We start from the raw sequence: 27,491 nt of genomic DNA, 5'->3' as shown, positions 1-27,491 counted from the left end.
CAGGTCCTATAAGGAAGTAAACCTTGCTACAGACCATTGTTTGTGTCAGTAAATACAGCGGTAATAAAAGGATATACCTCAAGCTGAAGAATGATCTCCATATTGACACCTAACACTCCTTTTCAAGCCACAGCTAATTCTTGAGCAATACTGGCTAAGAAGCAAAACAAGGTAAATACTGAGCTATACTTCCTACACAAAGGTTTCCACATTGCTTTACAGGAACACGCTAGAAGAATGTGTATAATTGTCTCTTTCCAACTCGTTATGAACAGTAGGGAAATGTGTCACCTCAACAGCTACAAACCATCAGTCAAGTACCTGAAGGGACACCAGTCTACCCAAATCAGACACCCATCTGAGCGAAGACAAGGTTTGTTCCTTATGGATATGTGCAGCTTATGTCACACGCTGAAATGAAAACAGTAAAATTAAACACATGCAATGCTTCAGGTCTTTATTGTGGCTGTAGAGTAATTGATACATGGTTAAAATATCCTAATATAATCACTGAATTTTGAAAACTAAGTTTTTCTGTAGGTTTGTAGTGTCCTGGTGTTTTCATTCCTATGATGTCCGTATAAAAGCAAGTTATAAAAACACTGATCTTTTTAAACAACGGAGATTGATTCAATGCACAAAACGAGGAACCATGTTTTGTATGATCATGACAAGAACTCACAGAGCAGCCTGGGGCCTTGCGGCATTGAACATATGAGAAATGTCTTGGTCTGTTGTTCTCTTACCCAGATGAGTTTAAGGACACACACAGAGGACAGGATTGTAATCTTTCAGTTCTGAGCAAAGAGAAAGAAACCCACAGTGCTAATAAGGAAACATTTGACTGAACAAAGAAAGAGTATCTTCAAAAGCAAGAAAAACATGCCATTTCCCTCAAATAACATAAGGAAGACCTAGCAGAGATGGAGGTGCTGTAGCAGGAGTAGTCACTGCTGAACAGTGTGGCTACTGGGACTACAACAGGACATAAGCCATGACAAACCATGCTAAAAAGTAAGACAAATCTTGGTGGCAAAATGCTGTCCACCAAAGATAGGTGTGTTTGATTCCTGGTGTACTAGCACCTTTAATCTAACAGCATTGAAAACACTTTAAAATAATTTACCCAGCACGTCTTAATAAGTGTAATTCAAATAAGGAAACAGTTAAAAGAACAAGATATTCTCCCCAAAATCTGCATATTAAAACATTTTGAGTAAAAGCTACATTTTGACCAAAGAGGAAAAAAACATTCAAAGATCTCTCACAGCTCTTCAATCACTTTTTAAACATTTTTTTTTGTCGTGCATTTCTAATTAAATTGGAAAATGATACATATAATTTGAAAATTTACATCTGTCTCAAAGTCAACACCCTTCCTTGCGAGAAGAGGATTTCTCATGTGCTGCCCTGCTTTATGGAGTCAGGCAGTGCAAATGTGGCATTTACAGCTCACAAGAAGTTATTTCTGTTCAATCTGAATTGCAGAATTGCAGAATGTTTACCACATTACAGTAGGTTATATATTTGGCTCTGGCTGGATAGAAAATCCCTTTTAAGGGATTTTATTTCATTTATTTTATTTCATTTTCAGAGTCCAACTCTAATCAAACACATAAAAATATACTAGAAGTCTTTCAGCTCTATGACTAAGACTCATGCTGATGTTTCTCATACATTTTATGACATCACAAAGTTCTCTGAATGACTGAAAAAAAGTGTAATTGGTACTTATGTCACCATCATGTAACCTACCCTCTGAAATAATTCCTGAAGACTACACTTAGGCTATTGGAGCAGTCTGGCCACGTTTACATGCGGTGTGAAAGCACAACCACAGCTCAGGACAAAATAAAAGCCTTTTAGACCTCCTTTGCATTAACTATAAACGAAGTTCTTAGATTTTCTCTTGCAATGACAGTACCTGGACATGTAGAGAACTGCACAAAAGCACAGCACAAAGCAAAAAAAAACCGACAAGCTATGCAGATTTAAGGTTTTGCCTAAATGTCTTTGATATCACAGGATTACATTAACAAATGTCATCATACTGCACAAGAACTGCAACAAAACACCAGTTATTAAGTTTTTAGGTACTCAAATATAAATATGAAAAAATCATTAAGAAATATAATCCTAAATATAAACCTACTTCCAAGTATTTTTTTTTAAGAAAAAAGGGTTAAAAAATTAGAGTAAAATAGATAGCTTCAAGAACTTTCTGCATAATAAACAGTTATTAGCACGGATTAAAAAATACTTGTCATCTTGCGAGGGACAGTTGAATCGAGGCTGGTGATTCATTACAAAAATGGCCTTTGATACAAACATATTAGCCAACATGTTAAGTGTTGTAATGTAGAAGAAAATAGGTGTGCCCACAGTACTACCCCAGTGCTTGAGATGGGCAGCACAGTACAACATACACCTTGCACCCTGTACATTTCCATTTCGGACCAGTGCAGCTCAACATACAGAGCCAGGCCATTTGGGTTTAACTCAAAAGTCAGGAAAGTTTTGCAGCAATACATGTGACCAGGTGGTCTAACATTTTTGAGGCTGAACAACAAACCTAATCTGAAGTGTCTCCGAAGTGCTGGCAATGTTTGTGCCTTTTAGTGTGTGACCACAATCGTTACTCTTATTACATACAACAAGAAATAAATACACTTGCAAAATACACTGCCAGAGTTTAAACCCCCAGGTTTTCTGAATGTCATGAAACAAAGGGAAAGTTGGGGCCCAAAAAAACAATGTAAAATTGCAAGTGAATATGGAAAAGGAACGATATAATCAGACAATCAATGAAAATAGTGCAAAGGGAAGGGGTAACTCAATTTCTATGTGCTGTGATAGTCTGAACCCTATCTCTTGTAGCACCTATATGGAGACAACTGTTGCATCAGATGCATTTCAGCAGGTCTTGCTGGCATGCACAGAAAAGACAATCTTCCTGCCCAGTATTTTGACAACTGTCCAGTGTTTAGACAATTGAAATGTCTAAGGAAGCAATGTGAGAACAGAACTAAACACTTCAAAGAAAAGATATCTTGGCTTCTGAAAGAAAAAAAAAAGGTATTTGCAATTAGATAATGTCTACAATGAGACCTCTTTGAGAAAATATTTACCAGCTACTCCGAGACAGACACTTATTTTTACCTCTACCAGAGGGAAAAAAAAAAAAAAACAAAACACCAATAAAACAACATCAACAACCAAAAAAGCCCAGCTCCCCTATCCTGCAACTCTGTATACCACAGTAGGACCAAGTCTCTCACAGCTAAGAAGGGAACCAAAGCAGTATGAAAAAACAATAAGAAATCAAAACCTATGTGCACAGGTCTGTTAAATACTGTTAAGACTTAAACAGAGGCAGAGCCAGCATTGTTTTCTGTACTAAAACACAATGCTGCAAGGCTTAAAAAAAACTTCTGGTTGACTGAGCCAGAGTAGGTGACTAGTGTGCTAGGTTCAGTAGTGTTTGGAATAGCTTTGGTGAAAATATTTTATAGTAAGTTTGAATATTTGAAATAGCAAAAAAAAGGAAACAAAAATCCTCCTCCAACTTCTACTTACCATCAAACCATCGGTAGACTTAACAGCTTTTCAAATCTGGTGCTTACTTTCTAACAATGTGATTACACAGAAATCCTATCTCTTAGCCAGACAGTTTGGATTGGTATATGAAAGTTCAATGCATATCACAGTTACTAGCATCCTTTTGATTGTTTAATAATCCAGCAAAGTGTTTCTTAATTACAGCAGGATGCAGTTGCTAGCTGCTTGCAAGAGCAATGTTGAAATTAGATTGAGATAAAAACATTTTCACATGTAGCAATAACTAACGTTTTTCTTTCTTTTCACAGAACTAAGTGCAAATGTCTAACAGACAATGGTGATAGTAAAAGACAATTCTCATGCAAAAATTCTTCCCTGTTCATAGAATTTTCAGGATGTCTCAAAATCATCATCGAATTTTTACATCCTTCTCTACCCAAGAGCTAATTGTTTTTCATTTTTGTGTCGATAAATTTCTGTTGCTTTTTAAAATATTGATGACAAGCAAGTTCAATTAGCTCCAACCCACCAAATATTTTCTGCTGCACAACAAAAAAGACTACCATGGCCACAAAGTACCATCGTGCAAAGCGGTACAGGTACAGCAGTGCAAACATCCCCAGTGGGAACACTGTCCAATACAGAAGCGAGATGCACTTAACTGCAAAGACCCTGAGTTCAGATTTGCATGGTGGAATAATGCTTTGCCTCGTTTTGTCAAAGCACTTTCCACCTTCATAGAAGTGTCGGAGTCTCTCCTCTTTTTCTTCCCAACGCTTCTGGCACCAAAGCTGCAACTCCTCCTTAGAAGTGGGCACTGTCTCTATGGGGTATCTCTGGACATGGAAGTGAATCTCCTTTGGGAAGTTTCCATTCAAAAGGTGCTTCTCTGTCTGAGGAATGTTTTGAGGGTATGCCACAGTTATGTCATGGATAGCATCGAGGTTGTTACCTAGAAGAAAGATTTGGGGTAAAAGATCAATACAGATAATGCAGCAACCAAAACACTCATCACTTCAAGGCACGATTGAAAACTGTCAAAATGGTGGCAGAAATCCCAAAGATACATTAGCTACACAGGGTTTGTTTTATCTTCTGGAATTTGAAGGCTGAAAGGTCACAGGTTTCCCATCCATTACCTCTTCTGAATCCCAGCAAAAACTTTTTGGAACAACATTATACTAATTTGTACAAACTAATGTACAACACAGTGAGTAAGAGGATAAAATCAAATTTGAAGGAGAGAAGATGCACATCTGATTTTGGAAAAAGAACAGAGCATGCAAGAGAAATCTGTTACAATCTTCCAAAATAGTCATACCTGTGCTGCAAACTGAAATTACCTTTAACTAATCAAATATGAATAACAATGTTATATGCTGTAACAATGGCAAAAGAATGAGTTTGAAATTTGATCTGGAGCAAGCAGCACACAGTCCCAATTTATGGATGATCTAAGAAGATACACCTGAAGCATACACAATGTAAATAACAGGAGTTCATTATGTCTAGAGTCCCTTATAAAGGCTCAGGAAGCTCTCCGTAGCTCAGCCAGTTTGGCAGGGTGCTCCAGTTAACACAATTTTTTACAATTTGACAACCCAGTACTCTGACAGGGTGAGCTGTTGCCTACTGCATTCCAGATCTGGCAAACACTAAGTGTGGTATAAACAGTGGAAAAGCTGAGCTTTACGTAAACCTCAAATTGTTAGCTATTTCACCAGACTATATTGAACCATGTAAAAAGCAATTGTAGATTAGAAATTCAAGAGGATGCTGATGAAAAAACTCCACTCTTCATTACTGTGCCTTATCAAGCCAACAGTCTGAGAGCAGAGCATTATTGCCAAAGTAGGCTTTACAATCGCATCTTTGTACTAACCAGTTTTACATGGACGCTCTTTCTACATACCCTTTTTACCCTTGGCCTTTGACCAGACATTCTTTTTGGATTGTATAGAGAAAATTCTGTCAGTGTAAAACCGATCTAAAAATAGGTGCACGGTGCACTGGACATTACAGAGCAGCTAAGTTCTGCCAGCAGTAATTTATCTTGTCTTGCTGTTTCTATTTTACTGGCTGTCTCAGGGCAAAATAGAATTGGAGACTAAATGCTGCCTACAGTTGCGATGTCTGAAGACAAGTGCTGAGTCACCAGGATGGTATGGGGAGCACTGACTAGAGACAGGGTGATTACGCCAACCAGCACCATCAATACCAGGCAATGGGTTGCCAGGAGATAGATGGTGATATAAAATCACGCGGCAGCAAGTCCTAAGGAGTTAGACTGGAACTGCTGCAGGACAGCAAAACCCACCATTCCCCTGTGGCAGGGATGCCTCCACTGTCATCTGCTTCCTTTGAGGACTGAGGGAATGACTCATGTTCTTGTACAAAAAGCCTGAGTCCAGGTTATGACTGTATTGTGTGCTGATTGGTAAGAATTCGGCTGTATCTGCAGAGGGGCTGCTGCAGGGACCTGAAAAGCCTTTGTAAATCAGAATTCTAGAAATTCTGCACAACGATAAGCTATACTAAGTGGTAGGAATTGTAGCTGATGAGCTATGTTGATGGATTTATTTTTTTTTAATGCAATAATAAATCTCTAATTATAACCACAACCCTGTGGCCGGTCTTCATTCTGCCAAGGATCCCTAAAGAACCTGCCCATCCTCTGCAGTGCTGGGTGACAAGGACAGAGCAAATCAGGTAACATTCACAATGGAGGTTTCTTAGTTAAATTACATTCCAGATGCAAAATTAAACCCAAATCATCAGGCAGGTACCCCAGCTACTCAGGACAAAAACACCAGTTTCAGTAGCTTTAGGTTCTTGCGACCTTCACTCTGTAGCAGAAGACCCATATGCCCTTCACACCTATGAACAGTATGCTGTCCTACACTTTACAGAAGCACCTTGGAAAAAGAAAGCTTACTGCTGCACTCAGGAATGGTTAACAAAATTTATCTGTGGTTATTGTTACACAGCTATAAACACAAGGTAGATGATTAATACATGCTGCAATCTCTATTTTTGGATAACAGAACAGCTCAAAAGCACCGTTACTTTTCTTTGTAAGCATTCTGTGCTCCAGTCAAAGTTATTTATGCTTCAGGTATGTGGATACACAACATTACTTCAAGTAATCACAATGCACAGCTGGTCACTTTGGGCAGTGCACTTATATGTGGCATGGGAAGAATTTGCCAGGCTCGCAGCCAAAACAAACAGCATCAGAGAAAGATAACTTCTTAAAAAAAAGTTTCCAAGGAAAAACTAGGACATATTCTCTCGCTACACCAGCTATTCCATCAGGATTTTTGTTCTGTGTCGAGCTGCCAGCCCATTAGAGGTGAGGATGCTGCAGCCCCCAGTTCCATAGACCAGCTGGGAGCAAGTGTGAGCACATACTCCCAGTAGGTATGCACACAGATAAGCAGGTACAATACAGACACAAGGACAGCCACAGATCAGTGTGAACAGGAAACTTTACACTTAGGCAAACAAAAATGGCCCCATCACATTCCCCTCTCCAGCTGACTGGGATAAAGGTCTGTCAGTGGAACTTAGGCACAAACATACATCCATAGGGATTCTCCCAGCAAATGGTCCTGGAGCCTTCGTCTCCCCAGGAGCTGGACACGTATGCCCCTTGGGCTGCAGCTCCTCCCCAGGTGGGGAGCGTGTACACATGCTGCTGATCCCCCAGCAACTGACCTTAGACACGGGGTCAGCCAGTAGCTGGTCTTTGGTCCTCTCTTCTCCAGTTGCCTCAAGCAGACAGAAACATACACACAAACTGGTCTCGGCTGACCCCGGAATCTATAGTATCCCTAGCTGGTGGCTTGGACCTTGTAATCCCTTTAGTAGCTAACTTGTGACCCATCTGATCTCCCCAGTACCCAGCTCACAGCTGCTTCAGTAACTGGTTCCTAAATATCCCATAAATCTTGCACAATCCCCAGATGCTCTTCTCTGCACCTCATGATTCCAAAAGCCCTGCAAGCAGCAACCCTCATCAGTCTGTAAGGTGATGGGCAGGAGCACCGTGATGAATGTCCACCCGTGCTCACAGCTGATGGCACTCCCATGACAGCCCTGGTTGGAACTGGGACAGGGGCTCTGTTTCTCTGTCTGGGTTTTGGGGTTTCCCTGCCCTGTGCCACTGCCCTTTGTGTGTGCACAGACAACCCTTTTATCTCACAACCCAACATTATAAAACCTTGCAACCGAGTGTTTCTTACTATGTTCAGAATAAAGATACCATAGATAGCCTGAAAATTACTTTTAATAGTGTGTGTTAAATAATACATCAGCACAATGCTTCAGCTCTAGGGGAAAAAGTAGCCTAAATGTAAAGGCGGGATTAAACTATTTTAGGCTTTTTTTCAAATACATTTGCAGATTCAAAACTGCCAGAAGTGATGCTCTGTCCCAGATCACAGTCCCAAATATATGGATTGGTTGCACCAGGCTCATCCGCTGCACTACAAGGATCACTCAAGCACGGCTCGTTCCTCAGTAATGAGTCACGCCAGTGGCAAGGACACTTCCTTGCTCATACCTGGGACTGAGCAATGCTGAGCAAGCTCCCTGTGAGACAAAAGGATCTATCTGCATAAGCACTGACTCGAGAGCCAAAATGATGACTCAGAACGGAAGCTCTTTAAAGTCAAAATGACCATCAGTATGCCAAAAATAAGGATGAGTCCCAAGCAAATCCAGGTAATGAACTGCTCAGACTCTCAGCAGTCTGGAAAGTGAACAGGCAGATGAACCTCCCCAATATTAGCAGTGGTGGCTATGACCCTTTTTCATTCCCAGTGAGGGTCTCAGCAGCTGTAATTTGTCCTGCTTTACTTACTATTGACGTTACTTTAAACCATACAAGGATTATATGGTTTCTTCCCCTGTGTTGATCCAGTAGAGAAGATGCTATTCTTAATCAGTACCTCACAGAGTGATGAATTGTTGAGCCAGAATGGGGATGTGGAGGTGCCTTCACAATAAAATATTCGTGATAACCTTAAAATAAGCTGTTCTGTGAAGTCAGGCTAATACATAAGGGCCTTGGCCCTTCTACCTCCCACCACAGTGTAGCTACACAACCTTCCTCCTGCAAAGCAGCATATCTACCCTTTCTTCACAACAACTCCAGATGCTTCATACATCTCCAGACTTCATAAAACATTGCCTGTAGCTCTTCCCATCCTTCCCTTAACATCCTCAACTCTGCACGCATTTCCTTAGGAAACCAGGCAGAAGGAGGCTCAGCATCTGTAAACAAACTGACCAAAGACATAATCAAAGCAGAGATGGAAATGAGTACAACAAAATAAAACTGGCTGCGTTGCACAATATGTGATTATTTTATGTTAGCTTAAAATGAAGATACGTTTTTGAACATAAAAAAAAAAAAAACAACACACAAAACTGCTTACTAGGAAATATTACTTTGTTGGCTCCTGAGATTTGAATCACTTTTCTTTGAGAAAACTACATTCTGGAGTATAAGAAAGGAGCAGATTCAAGGATTTACCTTGATTTATTCAAGGAAAGTATCATCCTTGTGAAGATTTAAAACTCCAGGCAGCCCTCCTTAAACCAGCAGTGTGAACCAGGGTTAATCTAAATCACTTTCAATTCCGTAGTTATTGGAAATCTTTTTTTGGCTAAGTATAGCAATCACATAAGCAACCAAAAAAAGACACAATGATAATTCTGATCTTGATTAACAGAGAAGAGTGATCCTGCGTAACAGTTCTTTATCTAGCTATCCGTTTTTCCACTGTCACTGTGATACAAGGAGATACAGAGAGCTTTGACCCTGCCAAGAAGGAGTTAAGGCAATAGCACCTCTTGTCCTTGAGGGTGGAAGCCTGGGAAAGGGACAGTGACAGGTTTTGTGATCATCAGCAGGGAAGAGCAGTGCTCTGTGTGCTGTGCATGCGAGTGGAGATCTACTAAGAACTGCCACAAGGCACCTCCGAGGTACAGAGACCAAGATAAGGTCACCCTTTTGTTATAAGCTCAAATCCTTCTTGTAGCTCCCTGAATCTTTTCTAATATTTCAACTTACTTTTCCAAGTGTGGGTACTGGAACCAGAGAGAGTTTCCCAAAATGGCCTCATTAAGTTCTTACACAGACACCTAACACTAATACTCCTACTTGGGGCTGATTTTTTAAGTCTTTTTGATGTCTCCAATGATTACATCTTTTCTTGAAGGTACAGTACTGCTTGGAGAGCCAATGTCCACCCCTGCTTATTAAGCATTATAAAGTCCTTTGCTGTATCCTGGAAGGCAATGGAGTCAGTAAGCTACAGTGAGAATGCCAAGGGCAACACCTGGGTAGGGTTTGAAGTGATTTGCAACAGAGCTGAGGCACAAACTCCTCCATGAACTACGGCTGAGCTGGGGAGCCACCTCCCATGGACGCAAGAAGCCAAAGAAATGGCAACAGGGACCTGACAGATACCACTCCCCAGTTTTTAAGGAGCTTTTAACTGGAAAGGAGAATACTGCCTGGCACACTGTCCTTGAAGGACTGTTGATGCCTGAGTTGAGTCAGGGCATGCCAAGAAGCTGTGGTAAAGTTTTTTTACTCTTACATACGACAGAACCTGAAGTTCTCTCACCCAAGGCTAGTGTTTGCTAATCAGCTTTGTGTTTCCTTTCCATAAGTCAGAAGGGGGACTACAGTAAAGCAAACAATAATTTACCCAAATTTCTGTCTTTCTTTATGAGCATAATGTCACTGAACTTGTAGTGCCATGATAATCTAATCAACTCAAGTATCTCTCAGAGATTTAGCGATTCTTTGCAGCAACTATAAATGAATCTTACTGCAATGGCAGGGTTAGATCTCGCTCCTTCCTACTTGAAGGGATGCTCTTTTCTTCAGTAGGCACATCTGTCAGCTCCCTTCCTCCTCTGCAAACCAGATCAGCAGTAATACAAGAAGGAAGGAGTGGTATAATTCAGTTATAATATGAGAACTCAGTACCATGGGAAGACTGGGAAAATTAAGAGCAGATCAAGAATTAAATTATCCCTATCTGCAAATTAAGATGTATCAAGTGCTAAACTAATTCCTAGTGGATTAAAGAACACCCAGGCACATGAAGGAATGGTGTATAGGGGTGGTGACAGGGAACAATTTGACACAGTGGCTCTTTCTGCAAGGCTGTCAGATGGCAGTAGCCCTTAAGGCTTCTCTCCCAGGCTCCAAGGGGTTACTTTCTGAATTGCAAAGCAAAAGCTGCTTGAGCTATAAATAAAATAGAAAATATGTGGAGAGGAGGGAGCAAAGGGATAAAAGGGTTGGAATAACAAGTTATTTTCAGTCACTAAGGATGACCAGGCATAACTGACTCACCACTCTTTACTCTATCATTCCTGAACTACATTTATCAAACCCAGATAACAAAAACACTATATTTATTCCCCTGCATGTATAGCTTCCCATACTTCATGTCTGTTCTACACACACATATGGAATTAGGTTTTCACAGGTATGTTACATGTTTGGAAGGAGAAAAGGTCATTTTTAGGCTTATTATACACTATTACTTATTCGTACTGGAAATGGTATTTCTTGTAATAGACAGACACTTATGTACTGGTATGCAGCTCTACAACTCCACTAAACTTTAACATGAATTTCCTGGCAAACTGACAAGACATTCAAATGAGAATCACAATTATACTTGAAATAGAGATAATTTACTATACTGCAGTGAAATCCAAGTCTACCTTGTCATAAAATGTCTTTGTAGAACGGCAAATTTATATAGATTAGAAATAGCTGATTCCCTTCCCTTCCCTTCCCTTCCCTTCCCTTCCCTTCCCTTCCCTTCCCTTCCCTTCCCTTCCCTTCCCTTCCCTTCCCTTCCCTTCCCTTCCCTTCCCTTCCCTTCCCTTCCCTTCCCTTCCCTCTTCTCAGGAATGCCATGGAGTTGTCACTTTCTGTCAGACCCTTAGTTCATGTCAATGGCAGGATGGTACTATGAGTAGCATAACACCATCCAACTGAAATGCAATGGAAGTGATAAGTAAATAAATAATGGCTGTTATAGAAAAAAAAAAAAAAAAAAAGATTTTATGTTTGGCTTCTAGTGAATTAAATTAATTCACTTCTACAGCTGAGATAAAAGGTTCAGCTTAATTGCCTCCCCTTACTCATTTTTTTCCCCTTTTTAATGGCTACAAACAAGTAACCTGTTAATTCAGCACACTTTGCTATCTGTTCTCATCACTAACCAAAGTCAGCCGCTAGAGAGTACTCTTTAGCTGCTCAGTTACCTTCAACTGTTTTATAAACTTGCCCTCATCAAACTGTCCTAGGGATCCTCACTCATGTCTACGGCAGCATCCAGGAGCCCCAGGAAAAGCTATCTGGTATGGGCAGTAAACTTCAGTTCCAAACAGCGCTATGGGTAGGCTAGATGATGCACCCAGTACCATCATATTTGGGATACACAAGAAGAAACAGAAAACACGTTCACACTTTAGAGAGATTCAGTATTAAAAATACAGGCCATGCCAGTCCAAAATACTTGATGAAAACATACCCTGCAACAAAAATAAAATATAAACTATATGTTGAAAAACACCTGCCAGCAGCCACCTCAAATATTTGGATTGAGCGTTTCCACATAAATCTCGAGCCAATCTCTCACATTTCCTGCCTCCCTAGTATGTGCTATTGCCATTCTTGGTCACAGTGGCTTGTTTTGATTTCAGTGTACAAAGCAAAAGGAATGCAGAACAGCACCAGCAGTCTGACAAGAAGGTATAATGTCAGCACACAGAGAATTATTAGGCTTACAATCTCTCTCTGATCGATACATATACAATGAAGCGACATTATCCATTTGCTCCACCTTGTTTTGAATCCAGGGCAAGGATTTTGCTCTGAAAAATACTTAACACACTACCATTCGAAGAACTTCTGCCAAGTGTGTCTGTTTTATTATCTGAATTCACAGCTGAGGTATATTTACACAGAAATAAGCTCATCTATATACCTTACTGAGTTAAATCAGTTTGGGGCTTGAGAGGCACTTGAGCTTCATTAAACCAGCACAGCCCTCTTCTTGAGTTAAGTTCTTTAATGGAACTTAATTCTTTGAGATTCAACTCTAATACCACTAATTCCATTTCCATGTTTTTTTTCCTCTGCTGGCTGACTACATAAAACGTAGAGCCCCTAACACAAAAGCATATAGCATTGCAAAAAACAGGCATGCAGACTCACGACTGTATGCACTGAGATATGAACTTGTTGTTCCTAATCCCCTGGTGCTAGAACAGTCTCCACCAGACCACAGTACACAAGTGGACAAACTTTATTAAATTTAATCAGCCCAGTACTTGGGGGAGCCATCTTAATCAGTAAGGCATTTAATGAAAAGCTGCAACTCCAATGAATACTCTTTAATTACTACTGACTAATATTTATCCACAAAGAGGAATTTGTTTCAGGATTAGTCTGAGGACCTGGAAGAAGCCAAAGACATCAATTTAATAATGGAATGCCTAATTAAAGTATAATGGAAACCTAATTGTGATGCACTGCTTTTATAGCGCACAATTTATTTAGAACAATTGCTTTTCACTGGGCTCATTAGGGAAACTTAATCAAAACACAATAGTAAAAAAGAAAAAGGAAAACCAGAAACATTGGAACTTCCATGATGATTATAATCAGCTGATGAAAGATAGTGACATGCTTGTCAGATAAAGCACTGCCATCTCTTCAGAGGCTGTGGCTGAAAAATTTCAAAGGCTAATGATGATACAGTTCTCTCCCTCCTTAACAACATGGGATCAGACCCAAACCCTACTGCAGCTACTTGGTGGAGCTACTCTGGTGGAAAGGAGCCATAAAGTTGAAGGCTCTCACGGATTCTCCTCAGAGAAACCTCGTGTAACGCATGCAGCTTCCCAGCTACTGGTGAAGCATGTATATCCTGCTGTATTTTATTCCTTTTGTTGGTGAAGCGCCAGGAAAAAAGCAGAATGGAAGGGAGCTGCTCCTGCTGCTTCTCCACCCTGCAGTGCCCCGCAAAAAACACGCACAGGGAGCTCCAGGAGCAGAAAACCTTCCCCCACTGGTGGCTGCTGGAAACACAGATCCCTTGGCTTCGGCTCAGTGTTGTGATGTGAGAACGGTTTTACCAACAGTAGCTGTCATGACTGTCATGGAAAAGAAAAAGGGATGGTACGATCTGTGAAAACACAGAGCTGTGGCTTTGTAGATGAACGACAGATTGTGGTCATTTTAAATGCACAGCAGCAAAACAGCCCTGTCTCTAGAAATAACAAGATTTGTTTATGGTTTTGTTCCAACTACTGCTGTTCATAGGGATGGTTAGAAAAATTATACCAAGGTAAATTCTTTTAATGAAAATGAGCAAAGACTGCTGAGTGCCTAAATGGTCATTCCTAAACCTAGGTGTAAGCTGAATCCTGAACATCCATCTTTTTGTACTTCCACAGGTGTGATGCTGTCAGTCGGCCAGCCTGAGAAATAACAAGTGAATTCTTCAGGCACAGCAGAAGAGTAGGATGTGGGGCCAGTGGTTCATCTTCAGACATAGTCTCAGTATTGCAATGGTGAGGTTGAGAGAGACCACTCATGTCGGTATACAGTGGCTCAATATTGAGCCAAACTCAACTTACTCTGCTCATATCAAAAAAAGAACAGACTGAGGCTCATAGTCTACATGTCGTACCTTCATGTTAAAGGCACAAATTACAATGGTCCATTGCTTTTTAATGCAGATCAGAAGGCAATCCCATGATGGTAAGTGAAGTCACAGATGAGATGTAAATCCCTGTTGTATACAGGCCCATTTGAGCAGAAGTCTAAAACTCATTTCCTGAAAATACCTGCTAGAAACTTCCGCCTCTGAACTCCAATGAACATTTAACTTGGATGGCACTGTGCACTAGAAAGCCCTGAAAGCAGTCATTACTAATGTTTTCAACATTGATTTTTGACACAAATATGAATATGTACATAACTAAATCACAAGGAATAGAATCAACTGAGGCAATTCAATTTAGGACCAGCTTACATTGGACTTTTCAAGAGCTGCAGAATGATAAACCACAAGTTGGTCTTTTTGCAAATAAATGATGGGGTGATGAAAAATCCAATCTACCTTGACTGAGGTCATAGACAATTTAGGTCTATGAAGTAGTGCTGGTAGAAACTGCACTTCTGTTTGTCCACCAGGACAAAAGAACTTCAGCTGCTTTGCTGTATTTTCTGAAATAGAGAAAACATACCCAATGGATGCTGAAACCCAAGTCCACCACTCATCTCAGTATATTTTCTGCCCAAGTAATAGTGACAAAAACTATCTTCCACCAACTCTTCCATCTGCACTGCCTTTTGATAACATTAAAAACAAGAAAACAAACAAACAATAAGCAATTATAGCATGAATATCTTTGCAGCTATACATAGTGACCAAGGTAAAAAAAATACAAAACAAAGAGTGAGAACTAGTATTTTTCTTCTCCTCATGCAATGTCAACCTACAGTCATAATTTCATTATGTGACGATGGTAACTTTAACTATGCTGTTTTACCCTAGGAGTGGCATTTCAAATGTCAAGGCTGACAAAACTCATTCAGCAAACCGAAAACTTCTGTTCAAACACCTATTTGAACACTCATGCTTCAGTGGGCTTCATAACAAAGTGAAAACTTCCTTTATTAGTTTAGAAAATATATCTTACGTCAAATCAAAACACAGTGTTAGAAGAGTGAATATGCTGTTGCAATAATAGATAATATCTCATGGGATTATAAAATGGAATCTTTTTCTAGATCAATATACAAACGTAGATGTTGTTGTAGTATCATTTCACTCTCACCAACTACAGACATGAATGAATAATTCTACCCATAGAGTAAAATCCTGGCACATGTTGGCAATTTAAATTGACTAGTACAGTGAGTTATGGTGCTGTCTGTGATGAAATAACTTAATCAGTGGAAGCTCCAAGATGGAAATGAATTGGCTACTGTCCACTTGTCTTTGCTGACTTTCAAAAACTTCTCCCCTGATACTAAGAGTGACAAACTAGGTACGAAGGTGATTTTAGACTCATTGGTAAATCATTTCACCTGATCTGAAATGGAAAACTGATGGAGATCCAGAAAGCTAATTTTACTGTTTTCAAGTTTTTTATTTTAAGTTATTTTGGTAATTTCTCTGTTAGAACTACAAGGCATATCTTTATGTCCCTCCCTAAGCCATACACTGTCAAGAGAACTGGCAAAGATGGCCACAGTAGTAGTCTGATACAATTTTATTTACAGCAGACATGAGGCAGATATGAGGCCAAGTTAGTTACTAGGAACATCCTCCTGAGGCTAGCTGCAGGAAAACCTCACTGGAATTCTGAAAGGGAAAACTTCAGATTTGTCTAATACTTAGAAGAAACCCCTCCTTTATGTGCTGCACTGGGGCTTGATGGTCTTTGCCACCTCCAGTCAGGTTAACACCAGGCAGGGTATATATGTTATCCAGAGTCCTTCACAGGAAGGTCCTGGTGTCACCTGGCAGTGGGAGCATAGCAGGGTTTGTACAACGATGGAATAACAGTACATGCAAGGGTAGAGTGGGAAGACCTAGTGCTGAGCCCTGCCAGCAGTCCAGACCCAACTGCGTCATGAGAGCCACCCAGCTGAGCACACGATTCCTGATATGGGCAGCTCAATCTCCAGTTGGTCCTGAGAAGTCCCGACCCTGTACTTTCGTTTTAGCATCTGCAAAAGAAATATAAACTATAGCTATCAATAGACAGGAGTACTAAAATAGAATTTGTTTATGTAACACTCTGAAAAAAGCATGATTACTCAGACACTTCTACAACAAGAAGGGTCATGAAAACTGATGAAAAGTCCATCACTTCATCCGGACAGAATCCTGAATGTTGACACTACAGCTGATCTGTGCAGCTAATTCTGATACTATACCACCCTTTCTCTTCATGATCTATTGTCTGCAATTGTAAGCCAGTAACAATACCTGTCTCACTTCTGAATACTGAAAAAGGGAAGAACAGAACAAACACCACTTAATGCATGATGCCCTGAATTCTTGATTCTTAAGCATACGTTCTCAAAAGGCTGTTTTAAGAAAATATTTACTTTTTGGTTGTTATGGTGATCATCTTTTCACAGCAGTTTATAAAAACAGGAATGGCTAAAAATAAAAAATCCAAAGTAACCCAAGGAACTAAAAGGGGAATATGGCATGCAGATTTTTCTGGTTCAGAATAAATCTGCATATAGTATCTTGCAGCAGCACGTTTTACAAAGGGAATTAAAGCCATGAAATTAACATTTTAATGAAGTAGAGAGACCATTGACGTCAGGACTACTCACTGATTGCTGCTTCCAGGTGGCCTAATGAGATGAAAATGAAGTTTATATCTTTAGCTAGTCTGAGCCAGGCTTGTTTTCTGACTGTGATTGAATTTAAATGAGAAGATACTTCTGTGTGCAAACATGTCTAGCCTTAACAAATCTAGGCATAATAAATGCTTGATTTAAAATATTTCACGTGAAGAAAAGGGATTTCAGCCTTCTGCCACAATTCAAAACAAATGCAAAGCCAAAGTTTTATCACTAACTCTATAGTATGCCACCGTTTTGTACCAGTTGCTCCAGGAATCCTCATATAAAATTTTTACTGCAAGATGTCTTTGTTTATCTGTGAAGAAGCAGAAAACATTCTGGATTCTAAAGGTGAAGTGGGGTATCATAAATCTAAGGTAGCCTGTGGATAGTCCATACTGTGACTGTTTTGGCACCAGAGGCATGTTAGACATTCAGGTCAACTGATGGAAATGCAAGACCACCATATATTGTGAAAGACTCTTCAAAGCAACTGCAGCACATCATAAATTACATGTTTCTAAATGATGCCAAGAGTGCATTTTCTTTTCAGCCTTCACTGTAAATAGTGAATAGATATGCATAAATATTCATCATCTGGGAAGGGGCAACACACTGGGGGACGAGATGCTGGAGAGCAGCCCCACAAGAAAGGATCTGGGTGTTTTTGGTTGACAGCAAGCTGAACACAAGCCAGCAGTGTGCCTTGGCAGCCAGGAGGGCCAACCGTGTCCTGGAAGTGCATCAAGCATAGCATGGTTAGCTGCTCAAGGGAGCGATTGTCCTGCTCTACTCTGTGCTGGTGCGGCCTCACCTGGAGCACTGTGTACAGTTTTGGGCGTCACAGTGCTAGAAAGATATAAAACTCTTAAGAGAGCTTCCAAAGGAGATCAACAAAGATGGTAAAGGGTCTAGAGGGCAAGACATATGAGGAGCAGCTGAAGTCACTTGGATTGTTCAGCCTGGAGAAGAGGAGACTTCGGGGGAGGCTTCATTGCGGCCTGCAGCTTCTTCATGAGGGGGATTGGAGAGACAGGCTCTGCTCTCTGGTGGCCACCGATAAGACCCAAGGAAAACCAGATTTAAGTTGTGACAGGCGTGGTTCAGGCTGGATATCAGGAAAAGTATATTCATTGAGAGGGTGGTTGAGCACTGGAACAGGCTCCCCAGGGAACTGGTCACGGCACAGCCTGCTGCAGTTCAAGAAGTGTTTGGACAGTGCTCTCAGACACAGTCTGATTTTTTGGGTGGTCCTTTGGGGACCCAGGAGTTGGAATCAATGAGCCTTTTGGGTTCCTTCCAACTTGGGATATTCTATGATTGTTTCTTATTAGAGGAATGAATTAACTTTGGTTTCATGATATACTCAGAATTTCTATGAAATTGTGCAAAAATATTTAGTATTTTTCCACTTCCTAGCCTTGTTACAATATTCAAAAATAAATATTTAAAAAACAAACCCAAACCCAGACTCAATTGCTAACACTATACCTGATATTAAGTCTAATTCTCACTTCATTCCTAGGTTCACACTTTTGTGATGCAGACCTCAATAGTCCTAGTTTCTCGCTTCATATGACAACTTGACATACAGTCTGCTGCTGAACAGTGTCACTGATCAGTACTAGAGAACAGAGCAGGGCAGGAGAAACGCAGAAAAGTTGTAACTGACCTTCCAAACTCTTCTCCTAAGTCTATGACCTAGAGCTAAAGTACAGTAATGAGAGGACGTTTCATTCCCCTTACAGGATATTCTCTATTTTGTCCATTGTGAGTTGTAGGTTCATAAAAAGAATAAAGGTGATCCATCAACAACACTTGTCTCTCTATAAAACCAAAAGCTTCATAGGAGACCACTGCTATGGAATAGCCTTCTGCTCTTCTGCAAGCTGGGGTTAATGTTGTTTACTACTTCTAGTAGACTGCTTATTAGCCTTTTATAGGCATCAGCTTTCTAGTCAAGCTACATGTCTGGATACAATATCTGTATTTGCATTCTTTTTTTCTTATTTGTCCCCTTGGAACAAGCTATTGCATATGGATTATATTTGAGGATTCAGTAACTAGATTAAAAAAAATGTCCCACTCAGTAATGGAACAGCAATAGCTGCTAAAGCTGTCCCTGACTTCTCCACAGCACTGCCAAGCAACGATCCTGGCTGTCAAGGCAGAGATTTCACAGAATCATGGAATCTTTCAGGTTGGAAATGACCTCTAAGATCATCTAGTCCAACCTTTAACCTAGCACTGCCAAGTTCACCACTAAACCATGTCACTAAGCTCTACATCTACACATTTCTTGAAGACCTCCAGGGATGGTCACTCAACTACTTCCCTGGGCAGCCTGTTCCAATACTGCACAACCCTTCCAGTAAAGACATTTCTCCTAATATCCAACCCAAACCTCCCCTAGCACAACTTGAGGCTATTGCCTCGTCTTATCACTTGGTGCTTGCGAGAGGAGCCCAATCCCCACCTACCTCCATGCAACCTCCTTTAAAGTAATTGGGAAGTACAATAAGGTCTCCTGAGCCTTCTGTTCTCCAGGCTAAACAACCCCAGATCCTTCAGCCGATCCTCCTAAGGCTTCATCTTACTAGGTGTGAGTCAGAGTCGTAGAAATCTTAGGAAGTGTGAGGCAGAGTGAAATTGCTTGGAAGGACTTCATGAAATATGCATCATGCCCTGCCATGGAAACTGAGAAGCAGGGAAAGTGACTGACTCAAGCAAGGCAGCCAGGAAGAATACATGGCAGACACAGATTTGTGATGCTCTTGTTTCATCAGCAGCAGAACCCATGTTCTCAGGAGCAAATAAACACATCTGAACTCAGGACTGCCACCTGGCTGCAGCGACTGTCTGGGACACGGAGCCTTCAGATTTGATTCTTACACTGTTTGTTTTACTGAGCTGAGTGACCTGGATGAAGGGCTGGGTATCAACCTGCATGTTCAGCATGCTACAAAAATAGAAACGTATCCTGTTGTGGAAGGAAATACCTTTCTCTCCAAAAGAAGTTTTTAACCACTTTTATTCTCAGGATGCAGATGATATGGCTAAACCAATCCGGTACTAACTCACCTCCAGAAGGAGCAATACTGCTGGTCTGCTGCTTCACACTGCATGCTCCCTCCCATTGCTCCCCTGGTCCTGCTGTGAGCCCTGTCAGCAGATGGAGCCAGCAGAAGCTAACCCTGCCAGAGAGCCATGCTTGTACTGGGGCTGCAGGGGAATCTGAACACCTGGTTGCTGAAGGAAGTGAGATGCTGGTATTCCTGCTACCTCCATCAGGAAAGCTCATCAGGCTGGAGTGGATGCTGAATGCACAATACATTTTCATATTAGAAACCTCTTCCTTCATCCACCAAAGAGAATAAGCACTCTCAGTTTACTCCACCCATCCAAGAGGTCAGTGCTGGCTTGTCTTTCTTGGGGCAGGAGACTCAACCTGCAGCTCACATCTGTTGTGTTGGTAAGATGCAAAAACAAGATTACTCAGAACACAGTGTCCTCCTGTAATTCGTATAAATTCTGGGCCAAGGGTTGGGACATTTTTTCTTCATTATTCTATCGTTGCCTAGCATAGCAATTTGCACTTGCTATTGCCTAGAACAGCATCTGGAAAAAGTTAGGTAGCCAGAACAGAGTAACAGACATGAGCTCAGTGTGTTCCCAAGACCTGATTTTAAGAGATACAACACACCTGCAGCTTTCAGCAAATTCATTACGGAGTTAAAAGGCTCAAAGCTTTCTGACAAAAATCAAGCCCATGAGGATTGAAGTGCCCCAGAAATATGCCACTGTTTTCTACACGCTAGCTAAATGCTCCAGAGGCTTATGAACATTTACCTCGAGTATGGATTGCACTATTTCAGCCTGGGAGGTGACAAAGATAATGAATAACCTCAGCAAGATCCACATCCGAGAGGGATGTTCACAAATTCCTGGCTAGCAGCAAATGGAAAAACAAAGGCATGGAGCCACAGCTGCTCCTTTTCTGAAGAGACGAAGGACCCAAGAGAACCTCCAAAATTCCAACACGTCCTCCCAGCTCTCTCTGGTGGGCTTTTACTCCATTTTGTTAAATAAATGCCCTCTGCCCTTCATCTAGACACAATGCAATTTCTGCAATCACTGCCAAAACACAAAATTGCTTTGATTACGGAGCAGGTACATGCCTCGCATGATTTAGCGCAAACAACTCCAAGCGAGCTGAGAAGAAAACAACCATGTTGGACCTATGTTGAGGTAAAACTGTGGTTTTCAGCACTTTTTAATCCCTCCCCCAGTATCGTCACACATTTATTTATCTGGAGCAACAACAGCTTCAACAGATTCCTGAAAATAAAAACTTCCAGGGACAAAGAAAATCACACTACAAGTCACCAGCTGCCATCGATCAGTGCTCAGCTCTTGACAACCTCACACACAAAACACTTCCTGATGTCAGCAGGAGATAAGAAACAGTGAAGTGCCTTGAGGGAAGAGCAGAATGAAGACTGGGCTATATTGCCTTCTCCAGATGTGCACAGCCTTAACCTTCTAGACATTTGTGTTTTAATTTTGCAGACTTCATCTTGAGAAGAGAATTACTAGTAGAGTAGTTCCTTAGGTTTTCCACTCCTCTGAACCACCAGAAACAAACAAACAAAACACAAGAACTGACTGCAATTCATTTGTATGCTTAATAAATACATTTTTACACTGACAGATCAAACAGGGATAACATTTGATGCAACATACTTATTTTACTCTTTTTACTCTTCTTTTGATAAAGAGTAAACACATTTTTTTAAAAAATTGAAAATAGCCCATGGTACCCGAGATAAAATAAAAACAAAAACAAAAAACAAAAACAAACAAACAAACAAAAAAAAACCAACAACAACAACCAAAAAAAAGAATGAAAAAGAAAGAAAGCTCTACATCATCCTTCAGTTTTGATTCCCTAACTGCCTTACATATGACAAAGCACTTGACCAGAAAATTAATTTCAGAGACAGAAAAATAATTCTGAATCCCATCAAGGGACATTTATTTGAAACCATGTGAGGTTCCTGTTCCATGAGAAAGCTCTGAGTAAACGGCGCTGCAAAGAATCTGCTTCAGCCAAAGAAAAAGAAAGCCTTGCCATCAGAATGGCACGAAAATGACAGCATCAAACTAGACACAGGCACTCTCTTCTATGACTCTTGCTACACCTATGTAAAGCATTAGCCACTGTTTATAAATACATTTCCTTAAAACAAGGTTGTAGTTTGTGCATTTAGTATCTGGAATTTATAGTGTTGTTTTTTTTAGGAGACAGGCATATGCTCTCCACACACAATATGTACAAAAAACATGCATGCTTAATCATGTCTAATCATCTCTTCTACCTTTATGAAATGCATCTATGATTTCCATCCTAAATTATGCATAGGATTCTTTATTGTAAACGATGTGACTCACCCATATAAATGTAATCCGCCAAGAACTGCTTACTGTAGTCAGCTGTATGGCAGGCACATTACTGGCAATACAACGTAAATTACCTCAATACCTCCACCCCACCCACCAGCTTACTCTCCAAAGTGTTAAAGCTAAAAGATATTTTACGCTGCGTTTTGGCAATACTCCTGCCATGTGCAAAATGAGAAAAATTCGGTATGAAAACTTTTCTTCTAGGAAGGATTCGTATCTTTTTGTGTGTTTGTTATGCATTCACTGTGTGTGACAGATATGACTCAAACATATCAGTCCTAGCTGGGACCTGTACGAGGTTCATGACTGATAATGATGACAATGCCAGTCATCATAGCAACTTTCACTGTTAGAGATGAATCTCAAAGCTGTCCAAATGGGTTCTAGAGATTCTTCTTACTAGGATTGAAGGCATGATTTTCCTTTTTAAAACACCTAGACTGGCTGCTAAAAAAGCTTGGTTAACATGTTTAAATAATTCCTGTGGTGTTTCACTCACTGCTTCTCAAAATTAGCTCCCAGGTGTAGTAGATCCACTTATTTCTGTTGCTTAACTAAAGTAATCAACAGTTTAAGGATGTTTTATTCAAACAGATCCTTAGCTTGTATTTTTCCACTTCTTACATGGAAACACGGTCACAAATACGTTTGCGTCTTGTTTCATGCACAGAATTGCAATTAGATCTTAACCTCGTGCATCTAAAGAGGAAATCATATGAAGTTTCACAAAAGTTATTTTTATATTCCACTCCAAAATAGAAAGGGTGTACTTGGGAAAAACAAAACAAAACAGGCATTACAAAATAAAGACGTCAGAGTACAAAGGTACTGTATTTGGTTGTTTCAAACTCTTCGCTCCTTAACCACATTACAGCAATGAATGTTCTGTGTGTCAAAAAGACCCTCACCCAGCTGCTACAGAATAAGTGGCCTGATTTTATTTGCGAGAGAAAAGCACTCACAAATTTAACTTGCTCTGGCATTCTGAAAATATTTATTCCATATAGCAAAATCTATTAAACTTGAACCTGAAAAAGAATGCAACTCAAGTATTTAAATTTTTATTTAAATGTGTGTGTATTGCTGTATCTGTACGTTTATATGTTTTTAAAAAGCAAGTTGAATCTTTTTATTCTTGTTTTCAAATAAAAATGATTTGAATTGGACAGAGAGTGGCTACTGACAGCATTCTATTGAACACGCAAAATCCATTTGGTGGAAAAAAATGATAAAAACAGAAGCATTTTTTTTAGTTGACAGGTTACCTAATAGAAATATATTGTGTTTCAACATGTTTAAAAGAAAGAAGATACTGGCAGAAGATGAATTACAGAATTCATCTATTTTGGTTACAAACTGCTTATTTTTATTTTCAGAAAGCTAATGCACTACCAGTCCTGTGCAATCACATGTGTATAGCTTGATTTGTGTATTTGTGCAGTTCCCTGACCACAAATGAAATTGCTGGATTAGGATCTAAAATTTAAAGAACCTTCCTTAACCTCTCATATGTGTGTATTTATATACACAGGCACCAGCACCTTGAACAATTTACAACCCCTTTGTGTATGCTTATTAATTTTCACTGTGCCACCTGTATCTTTCATTTCCCCTTATTTCCCTCAATCCACAAATCCTATTCTGTGCAAGCAAAGTAAGCCATAAAGTGGACAAATATAATTGCTGAGATAGTAAGTGAATAAGAGAAGCACCACGTTATACAACAGAGCATTATATAACGTTACTCCCTCCTCACATATATTGTTTGACTTTCTCAGACACAGTAATACAGGATGAAGAATACAGATCTGAGGTCACTTTCTGTTTGCACATGCAGTTGCTGCAATGAGTTGCTGTAGGTGAGTGCACACATATGAAGTGATTTTGAAAACTACACCTGTGTACAACTACCTATAGTTTTCTGAAATTGAATGATTTAAAAATAATACTTCTTAAGTTTTTTCTTACAGACTCTTAACCTTCACTAAGAAGTGATTATGTAACATTTCCAAGCTATTCTGTGTCGCTATACAGACCCTGTATTTTATTAACAGAATATAGAACGATCAAAATCCCAGTAGGGTATGCTGGCATTACTCTCCCTCCAGCTGGTCATCTCAATCTGAAACGTTCTCCAGTCCATGAACAGGAAAAAACTACGGAAGAGCTGACAGCATCATATGCCACAGACACATGCATCCCTGTGAATTTCCAGTTTACAATACCAACAGCTCTATGAAAGACAAAACAAAACAAAATAAAACAAAAAGGCACATTTCATATCAGGATTTAAAAAACAAAACCAAAAACCCACACCTTAACAATTCAACAGTTTCTGGTTGAGGAGTTTCATCTCCTTAGTATCTGCATATGAAAGTAGATTGTCTAGCTGCAGAAACAAAGATGCAGAAAGACAGATGGTGTTGCATGTAAAAATTGTGCATTTTTATATCTACCAAAATACAACCGAGGGTGTGTGTGCAGGAGGTGTAATCCTCTTCCCAAATGAATAGAGGATTTTCAATACAGGATGGGTCCAGAGATAGAGGTCAGAGAGAAGAGAAAGGAGAAAAGGTCACATTCAAGCTTTTAATAGACTGTATTATTTTCTGGAGGATATAATTCCAAAACTATTTGGCAAAACTTCAGGATATCCATCAGCATAAGCAAAATGAGGGTCAGTTGGCTATTTTGTGAAATATTGAGCATTTTATGAGTCATAAATTTAATAAAATGTGGATGTGCTAAATTTACTTCACTCCCAAGTCACACCCTTTTTTGGTAACCTCTGTCCATGATATTCTTTAATGCATCAATAATGGGAATCCTCAAAAAAAATCTAAACTCAAAGAAATTAAGACTGAATAAAAACAGACAATACATGAATACTGAAGTCCCATTTAAGGTAACAAAAGAATAGAATAAAAACTCCAAACACACACACACAAACCATATATGTCAGTTTTGATACAGGTTTTAATTAATGATAGGAGAACCAAGGTTTCACATAGCTACTCTAATTAAAGGATTAGGATCTTGTGAGTAGTTTTACCAGCCTATGATAGACATTTCACAGCTATTACACTTGAAAGCCCAATTGTTAAACTGCCAAGACTACCGTTAGATCATGTCACTAGGCTCTACATCTACACGTTTCTTGAAGACTTCCAGGGATGGTCACTCAACTGGCAGCCTGTTCCAATACTGCACAACCCTTCCAGTAAAGACTTTTTTCCTAATATCCAACCGAAATATCCTAATATCCTCCCCTGGCACAACTTGAGGCCATTGCCTCTTGTCTTATCACTTGGTGCTTGGGAGAAGAGCCCAATCCCCACCTACCTCACTCCTTTAAGGTAATTGGGAAGTACAATAAGGTCTCCCCTAAGCCTCCTCTCCTCCAGGCTAAACAACCCCAGCTCCTTCAGCTGATTCTCCTAAGGCTTGTTCTCTAGACCCTTCACCAGCTTCACTGCCCTTCTTTGGACATGCTCCAGTACCTCAATGTCCTTCTTGTAGTGAAGATGTTCAACACTGAACACAGTATTTGAGATGTGGCCTCACCAGAGCTGAGTACAGGGGGAAAATCACTCCCTAGTCCTGCTGACCACACTACTTCTGATACAAGCCAAGATGCTGCTGGTGTTCTTGGCCACCTGGGCACACTGCTGGCTCATGTTCAGGCGAGCATCAATCAGCACCCCCAAATCTTTTTCCTCTGCATGGCTTTCCAGCCACTCTGCCCCAAGCCTGTAGCATTGCATGGGGTTGCTGTGCCCCAAGTGCACGACACAGCACCAGTATTTCAGGATTACAGTGCAGTGGAGGAAAAACACCTGCCACATAAAGAACAGCATTGTGCCACATAAAGAGCCAGACTTTCATGAGTGACTATGATGTGGTGTGGAAAGACAAAGTTTGCAAAGGGCCTCACAGATACGTTTCATTTCAATTTTAAGTCAGACATAGAGGAAAGTCATTGGGGAAAGGACAATCTGTAGATTGCAATACTTTTAGTACTTACAAATTAGTCTGACTCATAAACAAAAAGTTGGGTGGTGTAGGAGAGAGGGGGAAGCAAGATCTAATTAAGGAAACCACTAAATACACGCTTTAGCTTAACCAAACACTTATATGTTCCCTTTCCTAGAAAATAAACAGGAGGAGGAGGAAGGGAGGATAAACACAATTGAAACAGGCAAAACGTTGTCTTCCCAAACAAAATCCTTACGTAAGAAATGGTATCAAAACCTTCAATGGATTAATAGACTTTAAAAGACATCATTCTGAGGAAACCCTTTACTGGGGAAGGCTTTGAATTTCAAGTTCCTGCCAAGAAAAAACAATAGTGGCTCTCTCTTTTGGAAATTCAGAGAAGAAGGGTTATCACCGTTTTACAAGGATGTAAACCTTGTAAGCCATTCTTTTGTTGTCTTTCAAAAACATATTCACTTATTTCAACTGACTATGTATTTCCTCAGGAATTTCAAATCAATAGATACTTTCAGGGAAGCTATACAGGTCAGTACAAAATGAGCTGATTTCTTGATTTTCCAGAACAACAGTCAGCCTAGGCAGAAGATTTTATATTATAGGTGCAAATAATTAATCTTCAAATCTTAAAAGCAATCCTGTGAATGCAATTCTGAAAAGTTGAACTCTTGGGATGTTCATGAGGAAAGCCACTTTCTCCCCCCACAACCATACTGGCAGACAGCTGAACTGTGACTCTTTATAGAAAGTTTGCTGTATGCAGGCGTTTGGCTTTTAGTGCTCTTTTTAAAATGCTCATGCATTAAACTGCTATTATGTGATCTCTCAGTTAAGCAACACAAAAATTGCAACTGTTGGGAAAAATACCAAAGTACAAAAATTACCTCATTTCTCTTGAAGGAATTTTGTTTGGTTTTCTGGTGTGAGCTGGACAGTTGATAATCTCAGAATGATCCTATGTCGCATGAAATACAGCATGGCATAAACCATGTCATGATTTTATCATACCTGTTTCTTTATTATGGCCATTACAAAGCATGGGATATTGCTATTC

At 40.1% G+C, this 27,491-nt stretch overlaps 1 protein-coding gene across 3 annotated transcripts in view; it reads right to left on the bottom strand.

Moving 5' to 3' along the window:
- Positions 1–431: 431 nt before the first annotated feature.
- Positions 432–27,491, bottom strand: part of LCLAT1 (lysocardiolipin acyltransferase 1) — a 91,136-nt gene continuing 64,076 nt past the window's right edge. For all 3 annotated transcript variants that reach the window (XM_032184031.1, XM_032184032.1, XM_032184033.1), the window contains exon 6: positions 432–4,510. In XM_032184031.1, coding sequence (XP_032039922.1) covers positions 4,002–4,510 — 509 coding nt within the window. In that variant the 3' untranslated portion in view covers positions 432–4,001. The remainder of the gene's footprint in view (positions 4,511–27,491) is intronic.

The sequence above is a fragment of the Aythya fuligula genome, chromosome 3, assembly GCF_009819795.1.
Source record: "Aythya fuligula isolate bAytFul2 chromosome 3, bAytFul2.pri, whole genome shotgun sequence".
NCBI classification, from domain to species: Eukaryota; Metazoa; Chordata; class Aves; order Anseriformes; family Anatidae; genus Aythya; species Aythya fuligula.
This window is presented reverse-complemented; position numbering and strand designations above follow the sequence as displayed.